General features: G+C 41.7%; 1 protein-coding gene across 1 annotated transcript in view; it reads left to right on the top strand.

Moving 5' to 3' along the window:
• The first annotated feature begins 847 nt into the window (after positions 1–847).
• The window catches only part of zswim5 (zinc finger SWIM-type containing 5), a 168977-nt gene continuing 151076 nt past the window's right edge, over positions 848–18748 (top strand). The window contains exon 1 of the mRNA XM_008109558.2: positions 848–1522. Coding sequence (XP_008107765.2) covers positions 895–1522 — 628 coding nt within the window. The 5' untranslated portion in view covers positions 848–894. The remainder of the gene's footprint in view (positions 1523–18748) is intronic.

Genomic DNA, 18748 nt, shown 5'->3' with positions numbered 1-18748 from the left:
GTGACTCCACCGCATTCCGAGGAGGCAGCATATTCCACTGTTGGATAGCATAAATCATCATCATTTTCAGGGCAGAAAATAAAGAACAACACTCTGAAAACGGGAATTCATGACATGAAACAATCGGGGCTAGCTAACACCTCCCAACAAAGGATCCCCCCCTTGCAGGAAGCAGCAAGACGATTAAATGCTAATCAAGTCGATCAATTGCAACACTTGTCTCCAACAGACAAGAGTTCTTTCTCTCACAGATATATAAACCCCACTTGCCTAGTTTCCAACAGACCTCACAACCTCTGAGAATACCTTCCATAGATGCGGGCGAAAGGTCAGGAGAGAATGCTTTTGGAATATGGCCATACAGCTCGGAAAACGTACAGCATAATCGTTTATTTTAATCACTGTATCCATTTGTATCCCACCTGTCTCCTGACAATGGAGCTGGCGATACATTAGGATAAGCATGGGCAAACTTGGGCCCTCCAGGTGTTTTGGACTTCAACTCCCACAAGTCCTAACAGCCTACCGGCTGTTAGGACTTGTGGGAGTTGAAGTCCAAAACACCTGGAGGGCCCAAGTTTGCCCATGCCTGCATTAGAAGCATTTCGTTTCCCTTGTTGGCTTCTTTGCCCTCCCTGTTCCAGCCCAAGGCGGGATCCACGAGAGGAAGGAGGAAGGAAGGGACCGCGCTGGAGGCGCACGGAGAGAAGAAAGGGAAGGAGGGGAGGGGAGGGGGTGAGGCCCCCCTCGAATGAGCCGGGAGGCGCCCACGTGACCCCTTCTTCCTCGTGCGAAGGGGCGGGGGGGGGTCTCTGGGGCGCCTCCTCCTCCGCCGCAGTCTCCTCCTCCTCGCCGTCCGTCCGTCTGGGGCGCAGTGGGTCGGGCGCAGCAGCGATGGCGGAGGGAGGCGAAGGCGAGGAGCTGCTCCGTCCGCCGCTGCCCTCGGCGGGGGGCTCCCCGGGGCCGAAGCGCCTCTGCTCCCGCGGGGTGGCGCTCCTGGTGGAGGAGGCGGCGGCGGTGGAGGCGGCGGCGGCCCCGCCACGGCCTGCCCCGGGCGCCCCCTCTTCCGCCGCCGCCCCGGCCCCCTCGCGGCCCCTCCTGCAGCCCGAGTCCCTGCTCGACGCGGCGGCCAAGCGGGTGGCCGGCAGCTGGGCCTTCGAGCGGGTCGAGGGCCGCTTCCAGCGCATCCCGGAGCCCGTCCAGCGCCGCATCGTCTACTGGAGCTTCCCCCGCAGCGAGAGGGAGATCTGCATGTACTCCAGCTTCCAAGCCGGCCGGCAAGGCGCGGCGGGGAGCGGCGGCGCGGCGGCGGCGGCGGGGGGCGGCGGCGGGGCCGGGGAAGAAGGGGTCGCCGCCGCTGTGGGCACCGGGGGGGCCGCCAACCCCGCCCCCGTCCCCACGCCCGCCGCCGCCGCTCAGGTCCCCGGGCCCGCCGCCCCCGGCCTCCCCTCCGAAGGGCTGCCCTTCCGCAGAGGGATACGGCTCCTGGAGGCCGGCGCCGTGGAGAACGTCCTGCAAGTCGGTGAGTGAGAGGCGGGGGGGGGGGAGGCTTCTGGGCGCCCCGCACCTCTTGCGACTCACTCCCTCACGCCCACCTTCCTTCCTTCTCTCCCTCTTTCCTTCCTTCCTTCTTTCCTTCCCTCCCTCCCTCTTTCCTTCCCTCCTTCTTTCCTTCCTTCCTTCTTTCCCCCCCTCCCTTCCCTCCTTCCCTCCCTCTTTCCTTCCTTCCTGTCTTCCCTCCCACCTTCCTTCCTTCCTCTCTTCCTATACTTCTTCCCCGTCCCCTTCACGCTGTCAAATCTCATTCTTTCCTCCTTCCTTCTTCTCCAAATAGAACCCTAAGAGTTGCAAGAGACCTCGTGGGCCATCCGGGCCAACCCCCTGCCAAGAAGCAGGAAAATCTCATTCAAAGCACCCACGACATCCAGCCTCTGCTTAAAAGCCTCCAAAGAAGGAGCCTCCACCGCACTCCGGGGCGGAGAGAGAGAGAGAGAGAGAGAGAGAGAGAGAGAGAGAGAGAGAGAGAGAGAGAGAGAGAGAGAGAGAGAGATCCATTGCTGAACAGCCCTCACTGTGAGGAAGTTCTTCCTCATGTTCAGGTGGAATCTCCTTTCCTGTAGTTTGAAGCCATTGTTCCGTGTCCTAGTCTCCAGGGCAGCAGAAAACAAGCTCCCTCCCTCCTCCCTATAACTTCCCCTCACATATTTGCACATGGCTATCATGTCTCCTCTCAGCCTTCTCTTCTGCAGGCTGAACATGCCCAGTTCTTTAAGCCGCTCTTCATAGGGCTTGTTCTCCAGACCCTTGATCATTTTAGTTGCCCTCCTCTGGACACATTCCAGCTTGTCGACATCTCCCCTTCAATTGTGGTGCCCAGAATTGAACACAGTGTGATTCCAGTGTGGTCTGACCAAGGCGGAATAGAGGGGTAGCAGGACTTACCTGGATCTAGATGCTATACCCCTATTTGTGCAGGCCAAAATCCCATTGGCTTTTTTAGCTGCCGCATCACATTGTTGGTTCATGTTTAACTTGTTGTCCAGAAGGACTCCAAGATCTCTTTTGTACGTACTATAGGCATCCCCCATTCTCTATCTTTGCATTTCATTTTCCTTCCTCCCTCCCTTGTCTCCAGGACCACACTTTCCTTCCTGCCAGATCCCATTCCTTTTGCATCCCCCTCTCTCCACTTTTCCCCTTTCCAACTCCCCCCTCGCTTCTTTCTTTTTTCCCCATTTCTTCCTTCATGTCTTCATCTCCTTTTATTTCCTTTCCTCCACCTCCTCCCACAGTTCTTCCTGGTCCCCTTTGTGGCCGCACTTTTCTTCCTGCTGCATCCCATTTCTCTTACTCTTCCCTCCTTTCCAAAATCATGCTGCTAAAGTGGGGTGAGTGGGCGACTGAGCGCAGCCCTCCTGCCTTTCCCTTCCCCAGTCCATCTCCCTCTTTCCCTCTTTTTTCTCGTTTCCCCCCTTTGCCCCTATTGGTTTTTCGGTGGCACTTTCCTTCTGGTCAAATCCAATTCCCTTTTCCTCTTCCCAAAATATTCTCTTCTTCGTGTTGCTGAAGACTTTCATGGGTTGCTGTGACTTTTCCGGGCTGTATGGCCATATTCCACAAGCATTCTCTCCAGACGTTTCAGCCACATCTATGGCAGGCATCCTCAGAGATTGTGAGGTCTGTTGGAAACTAGGCAAGTGGGATTTATATATCTGTGGAAGGTCCAGGATGGGGGAAAGAACTCTTGTCTGTTTGGGGCAAATGTGAATGTTGCAATTGGCCACCTTGATTAACACTGAATAGCCTTTCAGCTTCAAGGTCTGGTTGCTTCCTGCCTGGGGGAATCCTTTGTTGGGAGATGTTGCTTGGCCCTGATTTTTTCATGTCTCGAATTCCCCTGTTTTCTGAGTGTTGTTCTTTATTTACTGTCCTGATTTTAGAGGTTTTTTTTTTTACTACTGGGAGCCAGATTTTGTTAATTTTCATTGCTTCCTCCTTTGTGTTGAAATTGTCCACATGCTTGTGGATTTCAGCTGCTTCTTTGTGTAGTCTGACATGCTGGTTATTAGAGTGGTCCAGCATTTCTGTGTTCTCAAATAATATGCTGTGTCCAAGTTGGTTCATCAACAAAAGATTCCCTCAAGCAGAAATCAGCCAGGCTTTGAAGCTGCAAGTCTTTTTGATGCTAATTAGGCTGATTAATTGCAGCATTCACACTTTCAACAGATAAAAAGTTCTTTCTCCCACCCTGAACACTCCACAGATATATAAACCTCACTTGCTTAGATTCCAACAGACCTCATAACCTCTGAGAATGCTTGCCACAGATATGGGCGACAAGTCAGGAGAGAATGCTTGTGGAATATGGCCATACAGCCCGGAAAACTCACAGCAACCCAGTGATTCCAGCCATGAACGCCTTCGACCACATATTCTCCTTTTTCTCCCTTTCCAACTCCTTCTCCTGTCTTCCTTCCCTCTCTTCTTTCCCCTTCATCTCTCCTCCTCCTCCTGATGTGCTGCTGCTGCTTCTCCCCTCCTCCCCGAGATCCCAGCCTTTTGTCTGGTCTGTTTGTTGTTTGACAGTATTTTCCCGGAGGGCGGGGGTCTTCTTCCTCGGGTCCTTTTTCACCAGCCAGAGCCTGGTGATGCCTTGAGAGGAGAGAGGCAGCTTTCTTCCCTGTCATTTTGTTTGTAAAGGAGGGTCTTGGGAAGGGGGAGACTGGGGGGAAGTTTGCAAGAGGAGGAGGAGGAGGAGGAGGAGGCAGCTGCTAGCACTGGCTTTAGGGAGAAAACCCACTCTAAACTCTTCACAATATGATTTCCATGGTGTTTGTGCCTTCCTGTGGACTTACTGAATTTTGTAGCATTTTGACCCCTTGATTTTCTTTGGCAAGACATATTCAGAGGTGGTTTGGCCAGTGCCTTCCTCATAAATATAGCTTCCTGCACCTGGTGTGCACTGGCTGCCTCTCATCTGAGTACTGATGATGTTCTGCACCATGTTGTTTGTATATGTTGAGTATCCTTTCCTTGCCTGAAACGATTTAGAAATATTTTGAGATTTTTTTTGGGTCTGTTTTGGACGACCTGTATTTGCATAGACATACATAAGGAGCCTGCAGAACTTGCTGTCCTAAAGGTTGACGGTTCGAATCCGGGGAGCGGGGTGAGCTCACGCTGTTAACCCCAGCTTCTGCCAACCTAGCAGTTCAGAAACATGCAAATGTGAGTAGATCAATAAGGTACTGCTCCCGCAGGGAGGTAACGGCGCTCTGTGCAGTCATGCTGGCTGCACGACCTAGGAGGTGTCTACAGACAACGTTGACTCTTCGGCTTAGAAATGGGGATGAGCACCAACCCCCAGAGTTGGACACTACTAGACTTAATGTCAGGGGAAAACCTTTACCTTTACCTACATAATGATGTGCTATAGAGATTGGACCCCAGTCTAAACACGAAACTCATTTTATGTTTCATATGTACCATATATACATTGCCTGAACATAATTTTATGCAATATTTTATTAATAATTTTGTGCAAGAAACAAAGCTTTGTACCCTAACCACCAAAAAAACCCGAAGGTGTCACTATCTCAGCCACCCATGTAGACAATTTGGATATTGGAATACTGTATTTCAGATCTTGGAATTCCAGTTAAGATCCGCGCATCCTGTGCAGTTTACATTTCCTGCATTCACAGAACCTCTTACAAAGCCTCTCATCTCCATCCTCTTTCATAATCCTATAGCAAAAAAGTCCAGGTGCAGATAGACTGGGTTAGAATAAGCTACTATATATATTCTTCTTGGTCCTTGGCTTTGGAAAACTACAGTCTGAAAGAATTGTCTGTCTTCAGCCCAGATACTTATAAATCTGATTAATGCAACACAGAGATTATTTCTGAGAAACAAAACAGTTAAGGGGGCGTGAAATGTTTTACCTTTTGCATAGTGCCTGGATATTTGGAGTTTTGTTCCATTCCACATTTCTTGCTGTGTGTTGCATTGATCTTCGTTCCACTGGAAACCAAAAATGAAAATGAAGCTCTTGACTTTCATTGACATTTAACACAAGGTTCATTATTATTACTTTCCTTGTCATAGACTTGTGACCTAGTGAAAGGGGTTGTTTCTTTCCATCACAGCTAGCCTTGAAATCTGTTTTCACCTATTTCAGGAAAATAATCAGTTTTACATTCTTTGGGAAAATGAATGAAAGGAGGCCTTCTTTCATATTGGTGATGAGATGGAATTTATTTTTCAAATGTGAAATGTAAATTCATTTTGTATCGAGGCCCATTACCATGCATAAGAAGTACAGTCTGGGATTCCCAGTTCTTGTATTCCCCAAAAGAGAAAGAAAGAGCAATGATAAAACCTAGTAGTCCGAATGGATACTTAGATTTTGAAAAAAAAATATCATAGTGCCCTTTAACAACATAAAAAATAAATTCCACCTTGAATGGTTATTATTTTTCGACTATGACACATTGATATGTTCCCCCCAATAAAGACTTTGGTTACCTGGATTTTTATACATTAATAATTTCCAGTGCATCTTTAAGGTAGTTAAGAACAGAAAAGGTGACACGAAACAATGTTATAAGAAGAACACTAGCTCTCAGGAATCAGAATGAAACATTTAATTGACCACAGAGATTGCCACCCTTATATTATGGAACATTTCAATTTTATTTGCATTTCAGTAGGGAAAAAATGTGTGATTAAACTTCTTATCCAAACAGGCATGAAATTGGCAGTAGATTTTGCTGTTGGTGACTCATATGTGGATATTGTGACTGCAAATCACAGGATTTGTTCTCTACTGTGACTTTATTAGGACCTAGTTTTTTCAAAGACTTTTAATAATAATAACATTAATGTTATTACTTATAATGTTATGCATTAATAATTTTCAGAGACATTGCTCACATTTCTTGCCTTAGGAAACTACAAAGTACAGTAACTTGTTTTCTATTTTATTATTAGTATTTTCTGCAGCAGTTGGAAAGTCTGCTCTAAAGATGCTTATTATTAAAATATTAATGGAGAAAGTAGATACTGCATTTTTTAAAATAACAAAGGAGAGTTTTTTGGTCAAAGAAAAGGAAGGAAACTAGCAGTTTTGTAAAGCTGCAATATTAATCAAATGATCTGCACTTTCAGAGTATTTATGTAGGCCTTGTTATGCTTAAGTAGATGCCATGAAGATGCATATATCCCTGGAGCTATGATTGCCTGAAATGGTCTCCTGGACTGTCTCCTGACACTTTTAATGTGGCTTTTCTTCAAAACAATTGTCCCCAAAATACAAAATCTGACTGGAAACTGACGCTAGTTAAATTTGTTAAATTCTCTTGCTAAACTGTTTTATCATGTTAATGCTTGCAACACAGAGCTGGTAGCCTGTACAGTGAATAACAATAAAGAAAGGTTATCAACTTTGTGGAAGCTCTCTTCCACCTCTGTTAAAGTTTGCATGCTATACATAGCAGTTTGGGGGAATGAGATGAAAGGTTGCTTATTTAACAAGGGAAGGAGCTGGCGAACATTTGCATAATGCTGTAAGCCTCTTCCTAGAGAGAAGCTGAAAGAGAATTTAAATAAAACAAAATGCTGTGAAAGTGATGAATGTTTATCTTGCCCAGATGGCGGGTATAATGCTTTCCATATCTGTACTAGTAACCACATCCATTAATGTTTAAGGTAGTATAAGCCTAACCAACAAAGTGGTTTGTTGATCTTGGAAGCATTTGCATTGAAATAGGAACTTTGATACTGGTGTGCATATAAGAGTCTTTATAGTTAAGGGGCGGGGTGAATCCCATGGTCACCAAATAAAAATGGTTATTAATTTACAGTAAAGGCCACCTGCAGGTCTGCATTTCTATATATTCATATTATGACATTATTCAGTTGAGGTATTCTTTGATCATGCAAATTTAGTACTGTTTCAGAGTAGCCAATGCTGTTTGAAAAAACAAGCAAGGAAATATTTATTCTGAAGCTATCAAAAATAATAGAGGTGGGCTGGACAAAAGGTTTTATATTTAACCATTTAGTGTTTGCTATTCTGGAGGTATGGAGAATATATGTAGTCATTTAATAATTCCTTCAGGCTTAATAAAATTTAAATACAGCTTAAGACTAATCTCAGTAGGGTCATACATTAATTTTTCAGGTTTAAAAACTTCTGGACACAAACATTCTTGTGTTTTTAATAGACTGCTGTTCACAGTATAATATGTGCCTAGCTCTGCATGGTAACAGTAGTAATGTTTTAAAACTGCTGGACAAATTCTAAATCTTAAAGAAATTGGACTGATCTCAGACATGTTCTCTATAAGAAATCCCTCTCTTCAAACATTACAAAAGCAGGGATGAATTTGTAATACAGTGAATTCATATAAATATGTATCTATGTCTGAAGAAACCTTGTTTACTGATAGTTAATTTACCAGTATCAATCATTAGAAAACATCCGCCTGCTTGTTTGTATTTATGAATAGTTTGTGTTTGAGTTGTCATGCTTGTATATTCAAAAGCAAGTGCTTTAATGGGCGCTTGTGTTGCTTTTTGTGATCACAGGACTATTTCAGGCAAGGAACGGTAATTTCTTACATGTATAAACAAGAACATCAAGCTTATAATATAGAACATATCACTAGAAAATCTGAGCGATGCATCTTGCCATGTTGCTCTTACAGAGAATTTTGTAGTTCTGAAATAAAAGTTTGCTCTCCAGCCATACCACAAAAAGAGATACTACTTTTAGCAGTGAAGAAGAGTTGAAACGTATTGGGTTGGATCCAGGTGGGAAATGTATATAACTTTATTGGGAGTAAGTCCCATTGAACTCATAGAAGTAAATCCCGTTGTATAGTTTTGACCAACTACAAATATAGTTAATAGTAAGCGAACACACCAAGACTTAAGTGCAGAACTACTTGCAGTTTATAGGTTCCCTTCTCAGATATGGGACAAGTAATATTTGCCGATGAAATCTACTCCTGTTAAATCCTATCTTTCAAGCTGATATATGTCAAAAGTGAAGATTTTGGGGAAAAATAAAAGGAGAAAGAGCATATAGTACTTTGCTAAATTTAGCAAAACAGTGGAAAGGAGGAGGAAATGGGTCCTTTGCTCCTGGGAAAAATACGATAACTGCTTGTTGATGTTCTTTCCCATTGACAAACAAAAGTGTACTTATACATTGCTAAGGGGTTTGTGAATAGCTCTTAAAAATCCTAATCTATATCAAGGTTACTCTAAAATAAGTGCCATTGATTTTTAGTGGACTTTACTACCTGTAAGTGTTTACAGTTGTAGCCTGGATTCCCTATAGTCTTGCTTGATTCAACCTTATAGATATGTTCCTTGTTCTGGAATTGCACGTTCCAATGCCCAGAGAAGCATGCTTATGTTTAAGTAGTTTCAGTGAGAGTATTTTTTACTGTTAAAAATACAAATATACTACAAGGAAACATCATTGAAACTTTTGTCTCGCATATAAATGTGACCCATTATTGTTGACACTCTCTGAAAACAGAAAAGCTCTCCATCTCACCGGAGATCTAGCTAATGTAAGCCAGAGCACCAAAAAGAAAATAGGGATTGTTGCGACACGAGGGGGTGGGGAAGACATCCGCTATGTTAGGGTTAGGCCAGGATTTGAGGTTTCCCCTGACTTAGGTTAACCGTGGGAAAGGCTACATTCAGGTGGCCTGCTCCACGTTAACCCAGATCAGTTCTGTGGAGCATTTAGCGGTCACAGGGCTGATCCAAACCTACAGCGACTTAAGTGGATGGTGTAGATGTGTTCTAAGAGATCAGGTAGGTAGTCAGGTATAAGATGTGACATCATGAGACAGAATGGTGAGTTGAGTGATGTCACAATCAATACATGAGTGATGGTTTTTCCATAATGTTCAGTGAAGCCTTCCCCAATCTGGGAGTCCTTCAGATGTGTTATATTGCAACTAACATAATTCACTAGCAAAATGTAGTCTTATGGATCTGAAACACATAAGGCAGGGTTACTGGTGTAGTCCTTGTATATTGTTTGTCCCACAAACAGCTTGCAAGATTTCTGTTGTAGTAGAGCCTGTGAGTAATGTTACAAACAGTAGTATGGGTGCCAGAAGGGGAAAAAGGGTTATTCGGGAGCAGGAATCTGACGATGAGCAGCAGAGAAAGAGGATCCAGGACATACAGCACCTACAGATGAAGAGTCATTTGAGGAATTCTCTGGGGATGATGGGTCAGTGAGTGAAGGAGAAGCAGGAGACACCATGGATTGGACTAAGATAAGAGAAGTGCAAACTATTTGTGAGGCACCAACAACTGGTGATACCTTTATGGGCTTCTCTGGGAGTGAAGACTGGCAATCAGGGGATCCAACTGATTCTTGGGGGGATCTAAGTCTTGACAGGAGATGGAGGAATTGGAGGGAGAGTCAAGGGAATTCACGCAAAGAGCTGGAAGCAGCTGTGGGGGATGGTGATGGACGTTGGTCAGTTCATCTTCTGATGGTGATTTGTAGATAAAAGTGGGTTCAGGGATGCAGAGTCCTTGCAGAAGGCAAGGTGTTGATGTGCGTTCGTGTGCTAGGTGCTGTGTATTGGGAAAGTTTCTTGTAGTCTTGCTGCTGCCTGTTTCATGTTCGGCGTTGGACTCGGATCTGCAGTTTGGACCTGAACTGGTTTGGCTAAAGATGCTGCTTTTCGCTGCTTTGGATTCCTCCTGCTTCGACCTTGGACTTCGGCTGACAACTACCTTTGTGAACCATTTGTGTACTGTGCCTTTTTGTTTTGCCTTAGAGCGCTTTGTTTGACTTGTTGCTCTTCACATCCAGTTGATTTGGATTACATTTCTGTTTACCTTTTGGACCAGGTCTGGTTTGGGTTTTTGAGTTTTGACCAGTGGAACTGCATTTAAGTATCCCTGCGTCCTTTTTCTTTTGTTTCAATAAACTCTGTTTTGAAGACACTTTTAAGTCTGGCCCTTTAAGGCGTCTGTGATTCCAACAATTGCATAGTAGAGAACAAGACAGATATGTGGGAAAGCTGCTACACAAATGCAGGCTGCAGTGGCTGTAACATATACGTTGTTATAATTTTTAAATTAATCAATTTCTATTTGGCTCTTTGCATCCACTAAGCCATATCACTCACTTGAAGGGTAAATTCCCAGAACATTTTAGAAGTAGGACTGGTAGAAGAGATTCTCTTGAGAGATTTTTTTGTGTGTGTCAGGAGCGACTTGAGAAAGTCACTTCTGGTGTGAGAGAATTGACCGTCTGCAAGGATGTTGCTGGGGACGCCCGGATGTTTAACCATCCTGTGGGAGGCTTCTCTCATGTCCGCATGGGAAGCTGGAGCTCATCCTGCTCCCTGGATCTGAACTTCCGACTTTTTGGTCAGCAGTCTTGCTGGCACAAGGGTTTAACACATTGTGCCACTGGGGGCTCCTTTCTGAGAGATAGGCAACAAGGACACAGTTTAGCCACACTTAAACTTCAAGTCGAATTGACATTTTTGAGAGAGCACTGCAAGGCCATTATACTATACTTTTCCTGTGAAGTTAATATGCTCTAGATGTGCTTGATTGACAGTCATTAATATTCATTTTATTGACCTTAAAATTAGATATTTTCTCCATGGGTTGTTCTGTTATGAAGAAACACTGACTTTTCCTAATGTGTTTGAGAAAGGGTCATGGATTCAGTTTTGAGAGGCTAAGTGTTGGCTTTTAACATCTTAATTTGAATTAAAAATAAGATTTTGTTTTAAATAAGGTTATATTTAAAGAGAGATGTTTAATGTAACTGCAGTTAACAAAATGAATATCTCATTTATGAATTTACTCCTCCTCAGTTATAATTTTAAAAATACAATTTGCTTGTCATATAGTAGTAATCAGAGGATTAAAAGGGTATGTCATAGAAAGGTTTTGGCACGCACAAATTGGAGCCCTTTTGGTTTAATTCTGAATTTGTGATGTAGGGATTTAAATATTGGAATGGCTAGCTACTTTTGATATGATTTACTTATTATGATTGTTTTCTAGATTTGATTGAATTGTGGGTGGGTATTTTCTGATCCCAATGAGCAAAATTCATTTACAATCAAATGCTGTGGCAAAGCCATTCCTGTAAGAGCTATCTATGAGAACATCAAACACATCTTTATAAAATGCATGATTACAAATTCACAGGTTAGAAGCACATGGAAATGAAAAGTAGAATTATTGCACTATAATTGCGTAGTGTAAAAAGTAGAATAAAACTAAACTAAAATGAAATGAAATAGACGTAAAGATGTGCTTTTTATTTTATGGGATATTACCTTACTCACATGTATTACAGTGGAGGGCCAATTTGCAGCCAGAGTAAGCATTTCCTGTTTGAGTGAATCATCATTTGGAGAAAAAAAAATCAGGGAAAAAATTGTGTAGAGGAACAAGGCTCTGCCCTTCTAGCACTGCTGCCTTTGTACTTTATTCATGTCTGCAGTAAACAGTGCCACCTCCCTTAGGTCCTGTGTGAGCTATTGCTGTCAGCTAAGCCAGCCTTTTAGTTCTGTAAGCAATTGTTTTTGATACTCTTTCAGAGTATTAGTTAGGAGAAGCGGGTAAGACATAAAATTATTATTATCATCATCATATCATATCATACCACATGGATGGGCAACTGCTTTGGTGGGTTGCAGTTAGGGGCGTTAGTCTCTAATGGGACCAAAAAGAGTTTCCCAATCCAATCTTAAACCCCAGTAAAAGACTGGTCCTTTTAGGGACCAGAGGAGCAATGTTGCTATGTTTCATCTCCCAAGATGTTTTAAATTCTGGGGAAGGGGCTTTTTCCAACTTGAAAATAAATTGGAGTTGACTATTGGTGTTTTTTTAAAAAAATTCTAGAGGTGTACTCAGTTCTGTGGGACTTATTTTCCCCACTCATAGAAATTCAGATAATGTCTAGGGGTCTTTGTAGGTGACAGTCAAGTTTTGAGAGTTAAAGTACATCGCTGGACCAGTCCAAAAACAATGCTTTTTTGTACAACTTCATAATAGTAAATATTTAGCATGCTTTATCATGTGTGGGCCCCTGGTGGTGGCGCAGTGTGTTAAAGTGCTGAGCTGCTGAACTTGCAGACCGAAAGGTGCCAGGTTTAAATCCCGGGAGCGGAATGAGCTCCCGCTGTTAGCCCCAGCTCCTGCCAACCTAGCAGTTCGAAAACATGCAAATGTGAGTAGATAAATAGGTACCACTCCGGCGGGAAGGTAACGGCACTCCATGCAGTCATGCCGGCCACATGACCTTGGAGATGTCTACGAACAATGCCGGCTCTTCGGCTTAGAAATGGAGATGAGCACCAACCCCCAGAGTCGGTCACGACTGGACTTAACGTCAGGAAAACCTTTACCTTACTTTATCATGCGTATGTGAAAGGATCATCCTATACACCTTTACTTAATGGGGATAAGTTTTCATAGTGTTTTCTTTTCTCCATGAAGCCAGATGCCCCAAATGCATTTGGAAGTGCATCAGATCCCTTGACAGTGATGAGCACTGAATCAAGAGAAGTTGCATCATGCTAAACTAGCTTTTAAACATATAACGGTTTATAGCTGCTAATAACAAGAGATACACAACTATGTTATGAAAACATTGATGGGCTTTGTCTTGCATACATCTTTTTTTTTTGTTTTAAAGATGCACATTCAACGAGCTCTTTTAGTAATAATTGATTATAAAGCCTGCCTTTGAAAATGATCAAAAACAATCAACTACTTCTTTCTTTGCTCTCCAGCACGAGTTGCTGGTGAGCAAAGAGAGACTTGCAACTATTTTTCTTGCAAATTAGATATCAAACATATATATGGTTTGCATGTATGCTTGAGTTCTCCTTACCTCAGTAGAAACTGAGCAGCTGGGTTAACCCAGACTCACAGTTGATGACATCCACAGATCAGGTTTCCGGCTACTAAAGGGAATAAAAATGCCCCAATGTGCTTGAATAAGAGAGGTTGAGAGGAACTCTGATGACTACTGGCTCAATATGGAGGGATGCTGTTTCTTCCTGCACTTGTCTTTCCTTTGCCTGTTTCAGTTGGGTAAAATAGCTGGGATGCAGGCTCAAACAAAATGAACGTTTTTGTTCGGATAGGCTTCCCCATGTTTTGAAAGAAATTGACTCTTCCAGCCATCTCTTCAGAGTGACAATGCAAATGGGAACTACTGTATGTATTTATGTATAAAGTGATTTCATATATAAGTCAAGGGCAAGTTTGGGGACCGAAATTATGGATTCTGCTATGACTCATGGATAAGACGAGAGTCCATCCACAGAGAGGGGAAAGTGCCAGGGTTGCCTCGGGTCCAGCCACCATTGTGTCCCCACCCAGACATTCAGAAATGGCAGGTGCAGCATCATGGTTTAGATAGTTGAGGTGGTCAGTGCATCTTTTAGTTTCTCCCACCAAGTTCTTGACTTTTTTCCATGATACTCAAAGAGAAAGAGATAGACCTCTTTTGATAGAAGAAAAGCTCATTGACCTGTGGGTATGTTGACTCAAGTTTTTTGGGTTGATTTTCTAACTAAAATTTATAGACTTACAAGTATATACAGGCTTCATAAAATGTAACTTTTCCATTGAAAAAATAATCTTGAGATAAATGTTTACGGAGATGCAAAAGTGGTAAATATTCCATTCCTGGAGAAAGGAACAATACAAATAAACTAAAATAGAACAATTAAAAATAAATAAATGCTATAGAAGATCAGGCAATATCTTCCAGGCATAACATGGAGTATGTTATGTGAAAAACAAATATTCTCTTCCTGTCAAACTGCAGTTGTGCAGAAAAGTACCAGGAAGCCATGATTTTTATTTAGCACTGATGGTACACATATTGCTGCGTGCCCCAAGAGGGCATGTCAATAGTGCTTATTCGGGGCTCTCTCTGTGTATTAAGTGAAATTTGCACTGTAACGATGTATGAAACTCTGACCTTTTCCCTGCTATCGCATTCTCTTATTTTTTATACCTGCATTTGTTTGGTATTACTTTATATTATCAAGGGTTCTATAAAATAAATTTCTATATGACCTTTATCTTTCAGAAAAGTTGGCTAAGCCATTTTAAAAGAAACGAAGTAGTCAGCAAACTGTACACAGCTCTGCTTTTTAAAGGATGCTAGGCTGGGCGAATGCTCAGTGGACTTTGATATAGGAGACAATATCTGTTTAAATTAATCTTTAATTAAAATGCTGTTCCTCTTTTTGACCTTATTAATCTCCCCAAGAAAGCACCTTTCATTGGTTTAAAAAGATAAAATTAAACTTTTATACAACAGGCTATGGTTAAAACGCTGCAATTAAATATACAGTAATTATATGGGATTTTTTAAAGCAGTTGTAAGTATGGGTTGAAAGTGTCAAAGGCTGATTTAAAATTTCATTTTCTATTGTTCCTTTTGCAAATATTTTGCACAATCATTGTATGGAGGCTAGGATACAACAGTAGCAAGCAAACACACCTTTTTCCAAATATGGGCAGAGTCTGGAAAGTAAGAAAAGGCCAAGGGCCCAAGGCATACAATTTTTTGGATTATAGGTATTTATAGATGGACCAATGAAACCAGTTTATTAATGGTAGGATATCAACAGTGACATTGTTGTAAATTATGCCAAGCATTTTTATATGGACAGTGTCATAGCAGACTAGCACCTTCTGAACATGGAAGATAAAACATGTTTCTTTATTGTTTTGTGTATTAAATCAGGAATAGTTTGCCTTTGAACAGAAAATGATGTAGCGCTCTTAAAAAGATTCAGGGTTGGATTCAGATATTGGTACTGTATATCCAAACAGATTGGTAAAAGAGGATGTTAGAGCAGATCAATGGTTATAAAATAACTAAGGTACTGTGCAATTACAATTAAAAACAACAACAAAAGAAGCCCAGACATGAATCAAGAGGGTAAATAAGGGACACACAAATGAAACAAATATTTAGCTAAATTGAATTATATTTGTATTGTGGTGATAGGGCCTTTGGTAGGCAGATGGAAAATTGCAATACCACATCTTTTCTTTGTAAACAGAAAATGCTGTTTTCCCCCTAAGTCTCTGCTAGCAAGTATCTGTGGGCATTCAAAGACATGACGGATTTGCAAGATACAGCTGTTTTTCAACATGGAAGGTCAGCATTATGCCAAATGTCCTGAAATGTTGTGTTATACCTGCTCCTGGCATAAAATGTCTAAGACTTAGAAGGGTTAACCCTTTTGGTAATGAAATAGATTTCACATCATACAGTAGTATATTATAAGATTTAAAGGGTGAGTGACGCAATTCTGCAAATATTCAATATTTTATTTCACATTTAGGTTGTGAGCTAGTTAGGGAGAATTTATAACTACTGTATTTAGAGTTAAATCAATTAAACTTTGTCTGCTTCATAGCATCCTTACATCCCTTTATATGTCATAAAATCATTTGTATGCCGAATTATCTTTAACATGGTGCTTTGATGAAAGTAGAAATATGCTGATGACTACATTAAAAGTCAATGTTAAGATTGTTTCACAAATACTGAAATTTAACTAGATTGTTATTGGTTACTTAGCATTTTATTTTAAATGTATGCAATACTTTTTTCTTGTCATTGAAGAGAAAGGGTATTGCAACATCTCAGGTCATCTTGTCAAGAGTATTATGTATGTGAGTAGTTTAGATGGAAATAGATCGTTCTTGTTCTGAATAAAATTAAATCTTGATCAATTAATGGGGAAAAGCCATGGGAAGGGCTTTTCAAGTAGATAAATCTACCATAGTTCTTTCATTATTTGTTTTAGTTGGCTTGGTACTATTCTGCTGTAAATCATACAGTTGATTCAGTACCATCTTAGCAATTAACTGCCATGCAGTAGTCTCGTTGCATTATAGTCATGCATATAAACAGTTATAAACGTGATGAACCAAAACAAACTGTTAGATTGTTATTGCTCTTAGCAGTTGGATTTATCGCAAATTGATATTAATAAAGAAAGAGTTTTATTACCTAATCATATCAACTTGAGTCAGATAAGAGCATTTACATAGAAATATAATGTTAAGGGGTGGAGGGCAAAATGCAATGAAGCCTTCTATGGTTGTGTGGACTGTAGGGGGAACCTCAAGCCAGCAAAGAAATATTATGGCCCAGCCTCATGAATGCAGGCCAACCATCTTTTATCATCATCAGGAGCAGGGTTCCTCAAAACTTTTAAACCAGAGGGACTGTTCATGGTTCCTCAGACCATGGGGGGGGGGGGGGAGGTCAAACTATAATGATTATAGTGGTATTTCAATGGGAAGAATGGGCCAGCTTTTGTCTGATGAAATAGTCAAGTTAATTAGGATTGTTGTTGTTGTTGTTGTGTGTCTTCAAGCAGTTTCAAACCTAGGGCAACCAGGTAAATGACCTTGGAGGCCTGCATCCAGCCTGTGGGACTTAGCTTGGGGACCTCTGATCAAGGGGAACGATTTGTTGATTGGTTGTTATAAATTTATATGTTCACATGCAGAAGAGCTAATAGCAGTTACAATGCAGTTCAGATAATGTTTAGTTCTCGCAGTAAAACTTGGTGTCGTTATGTTTGTCTACTTTTTTATTTAGGACAATGTCATACAGTTTTAGTTGCAATCCAGGGCAATTCTATTCTGTCCTTGAGCTGTTGTGTTTTATGTGTAAAAGCTAGTGAGAAATTACTTGAGTTATTGCTATGGCTGGCCTGGAGGAGTCAATGGAATAAAACCGCTATATTTTTGCAGACATTTAGAGCCATTTGTGAAGACAGATTGGATGAAAAAGAGCTCAAATGTTTATAAATGTAGGGTTTTTGGTGCAGTTCTGGGGTTATATTTTGTGGTCCCAGGAGCTTCTTGTGATCTACGGGTTTCACAGTGCCTATTCTAATTTTCAGTTCGTGGATAATGGGTAAATATCTCTCTCTCACACACAAACACAAATTCTATTAGGTCTTATACATTATTTCCAAGTGCTGAAAATAATGGCATTTCTCCATCTTCAACCCCATAATTGATGGGTTCTGTATCTCAGGCTTCACATGCCGCCTGAGATATGGAGTGTGTAAGCAAGGTGTAAACTAGAACTTTCCAAGTGTCACGGCACAGTGTGTCGGCTCCAGTGTGTAGGTGTACCACACAAAGGTAACGAGAAACCTCTGAATCTATATAAAATAAGCAATTAATCATATATTTTTTAAAAAAATATACAATGTATATATGTGTTTATATTTCTTATAAGGAGTTTGTTTCACTTCCAGGTTTGCCAGCAAAACTGAATTACTGTGTCATAAAACGATGCATGTCTAAGAAAATGTGCTACCAGCATTTTTTTTAGATCTGCATCTCCTGTAAACAACAAGTTCTGTGGGCTTTGGAGGTGGAGTTGGCACACTCCTTCCATTGTGCAGACCTCAAGTTACTTGAATACACACTCAACATTATTTCAGTTTGAGAAATGAATAGAAGCATGTAGTCAGGACAAAAATAGAGCCTGTGACTCGGTGTCCATCCGCATCACTTCCTGCGTTGGGAAGGTCCTGCTGAGCTTGCAGAATCTGCTAGACTCACAGCCAGAGAGGGGAACGGCAATGTGCTTCTTTTCTGCTACTGGCAATTGCAAAGCATAGTTTGGCTTTTGGTGACAATTCAGCTGCAATGTAAATCATGAACTAAGGTCAAGGAAAAGGGTAAACGCATGTCAAAACCTGTGACATTTGGGCTGAACAGTACACATTGCAGAACAGCATTAATGTCGATCTAAGCCCGGGTTCCTGTCTTCCATTACTAGTTTTTTCCTCTCTTCAAATGTTCCGTCATGGCATGTAAAAGATTAACCAGTTCTATAATGACAAGCCCAATGTATTTACTCTTTGTAATGTGTGAACAGATTAGTGGTCTTCCTGGCCATTAGTGCAGCTCTTAAAAGCAGGCACAGTAATTTTACTGCTGCCTGGAGACAGCCAGTTTTGCCCTTGGAGTTTATGATGTAACCGGAATGCATGTTAAAAAGGTTTGTTGTGTTCGGAAGAGAAGGGATTTTAGCAGGAATTCCCATTGTGTAAGGCAGGGGTCCTCAAACTTTTGAAGCAGAGGGCCGGTCTACTATCTTTCAGACTGTTGAGGGGCCAAATTATCATTTGAAAAAAAAAAAAAAAAAACGAAAAAATTCCTA

Source organism: Anolis carolinensis, chromosome 4 (genome assembly GCF_035594765.1).
Source record: "Anolis carolinensis isolate JA03-04 chromosome 4, rAnoCar3.1.pri, whole genome shotgun sequence".
NCBI classification, from domain to species: Eukaryota; Metazoa; Chordata; class Lepidosauria; order Squamata; family Dactyloidae; genus Anolis; species Anolis carolinensis.
The sequence above is the reverse complement of the archived record's forward strand: the minus strand, read 5'-3'. Positions and strand labels throughout refer to the sequence as shown.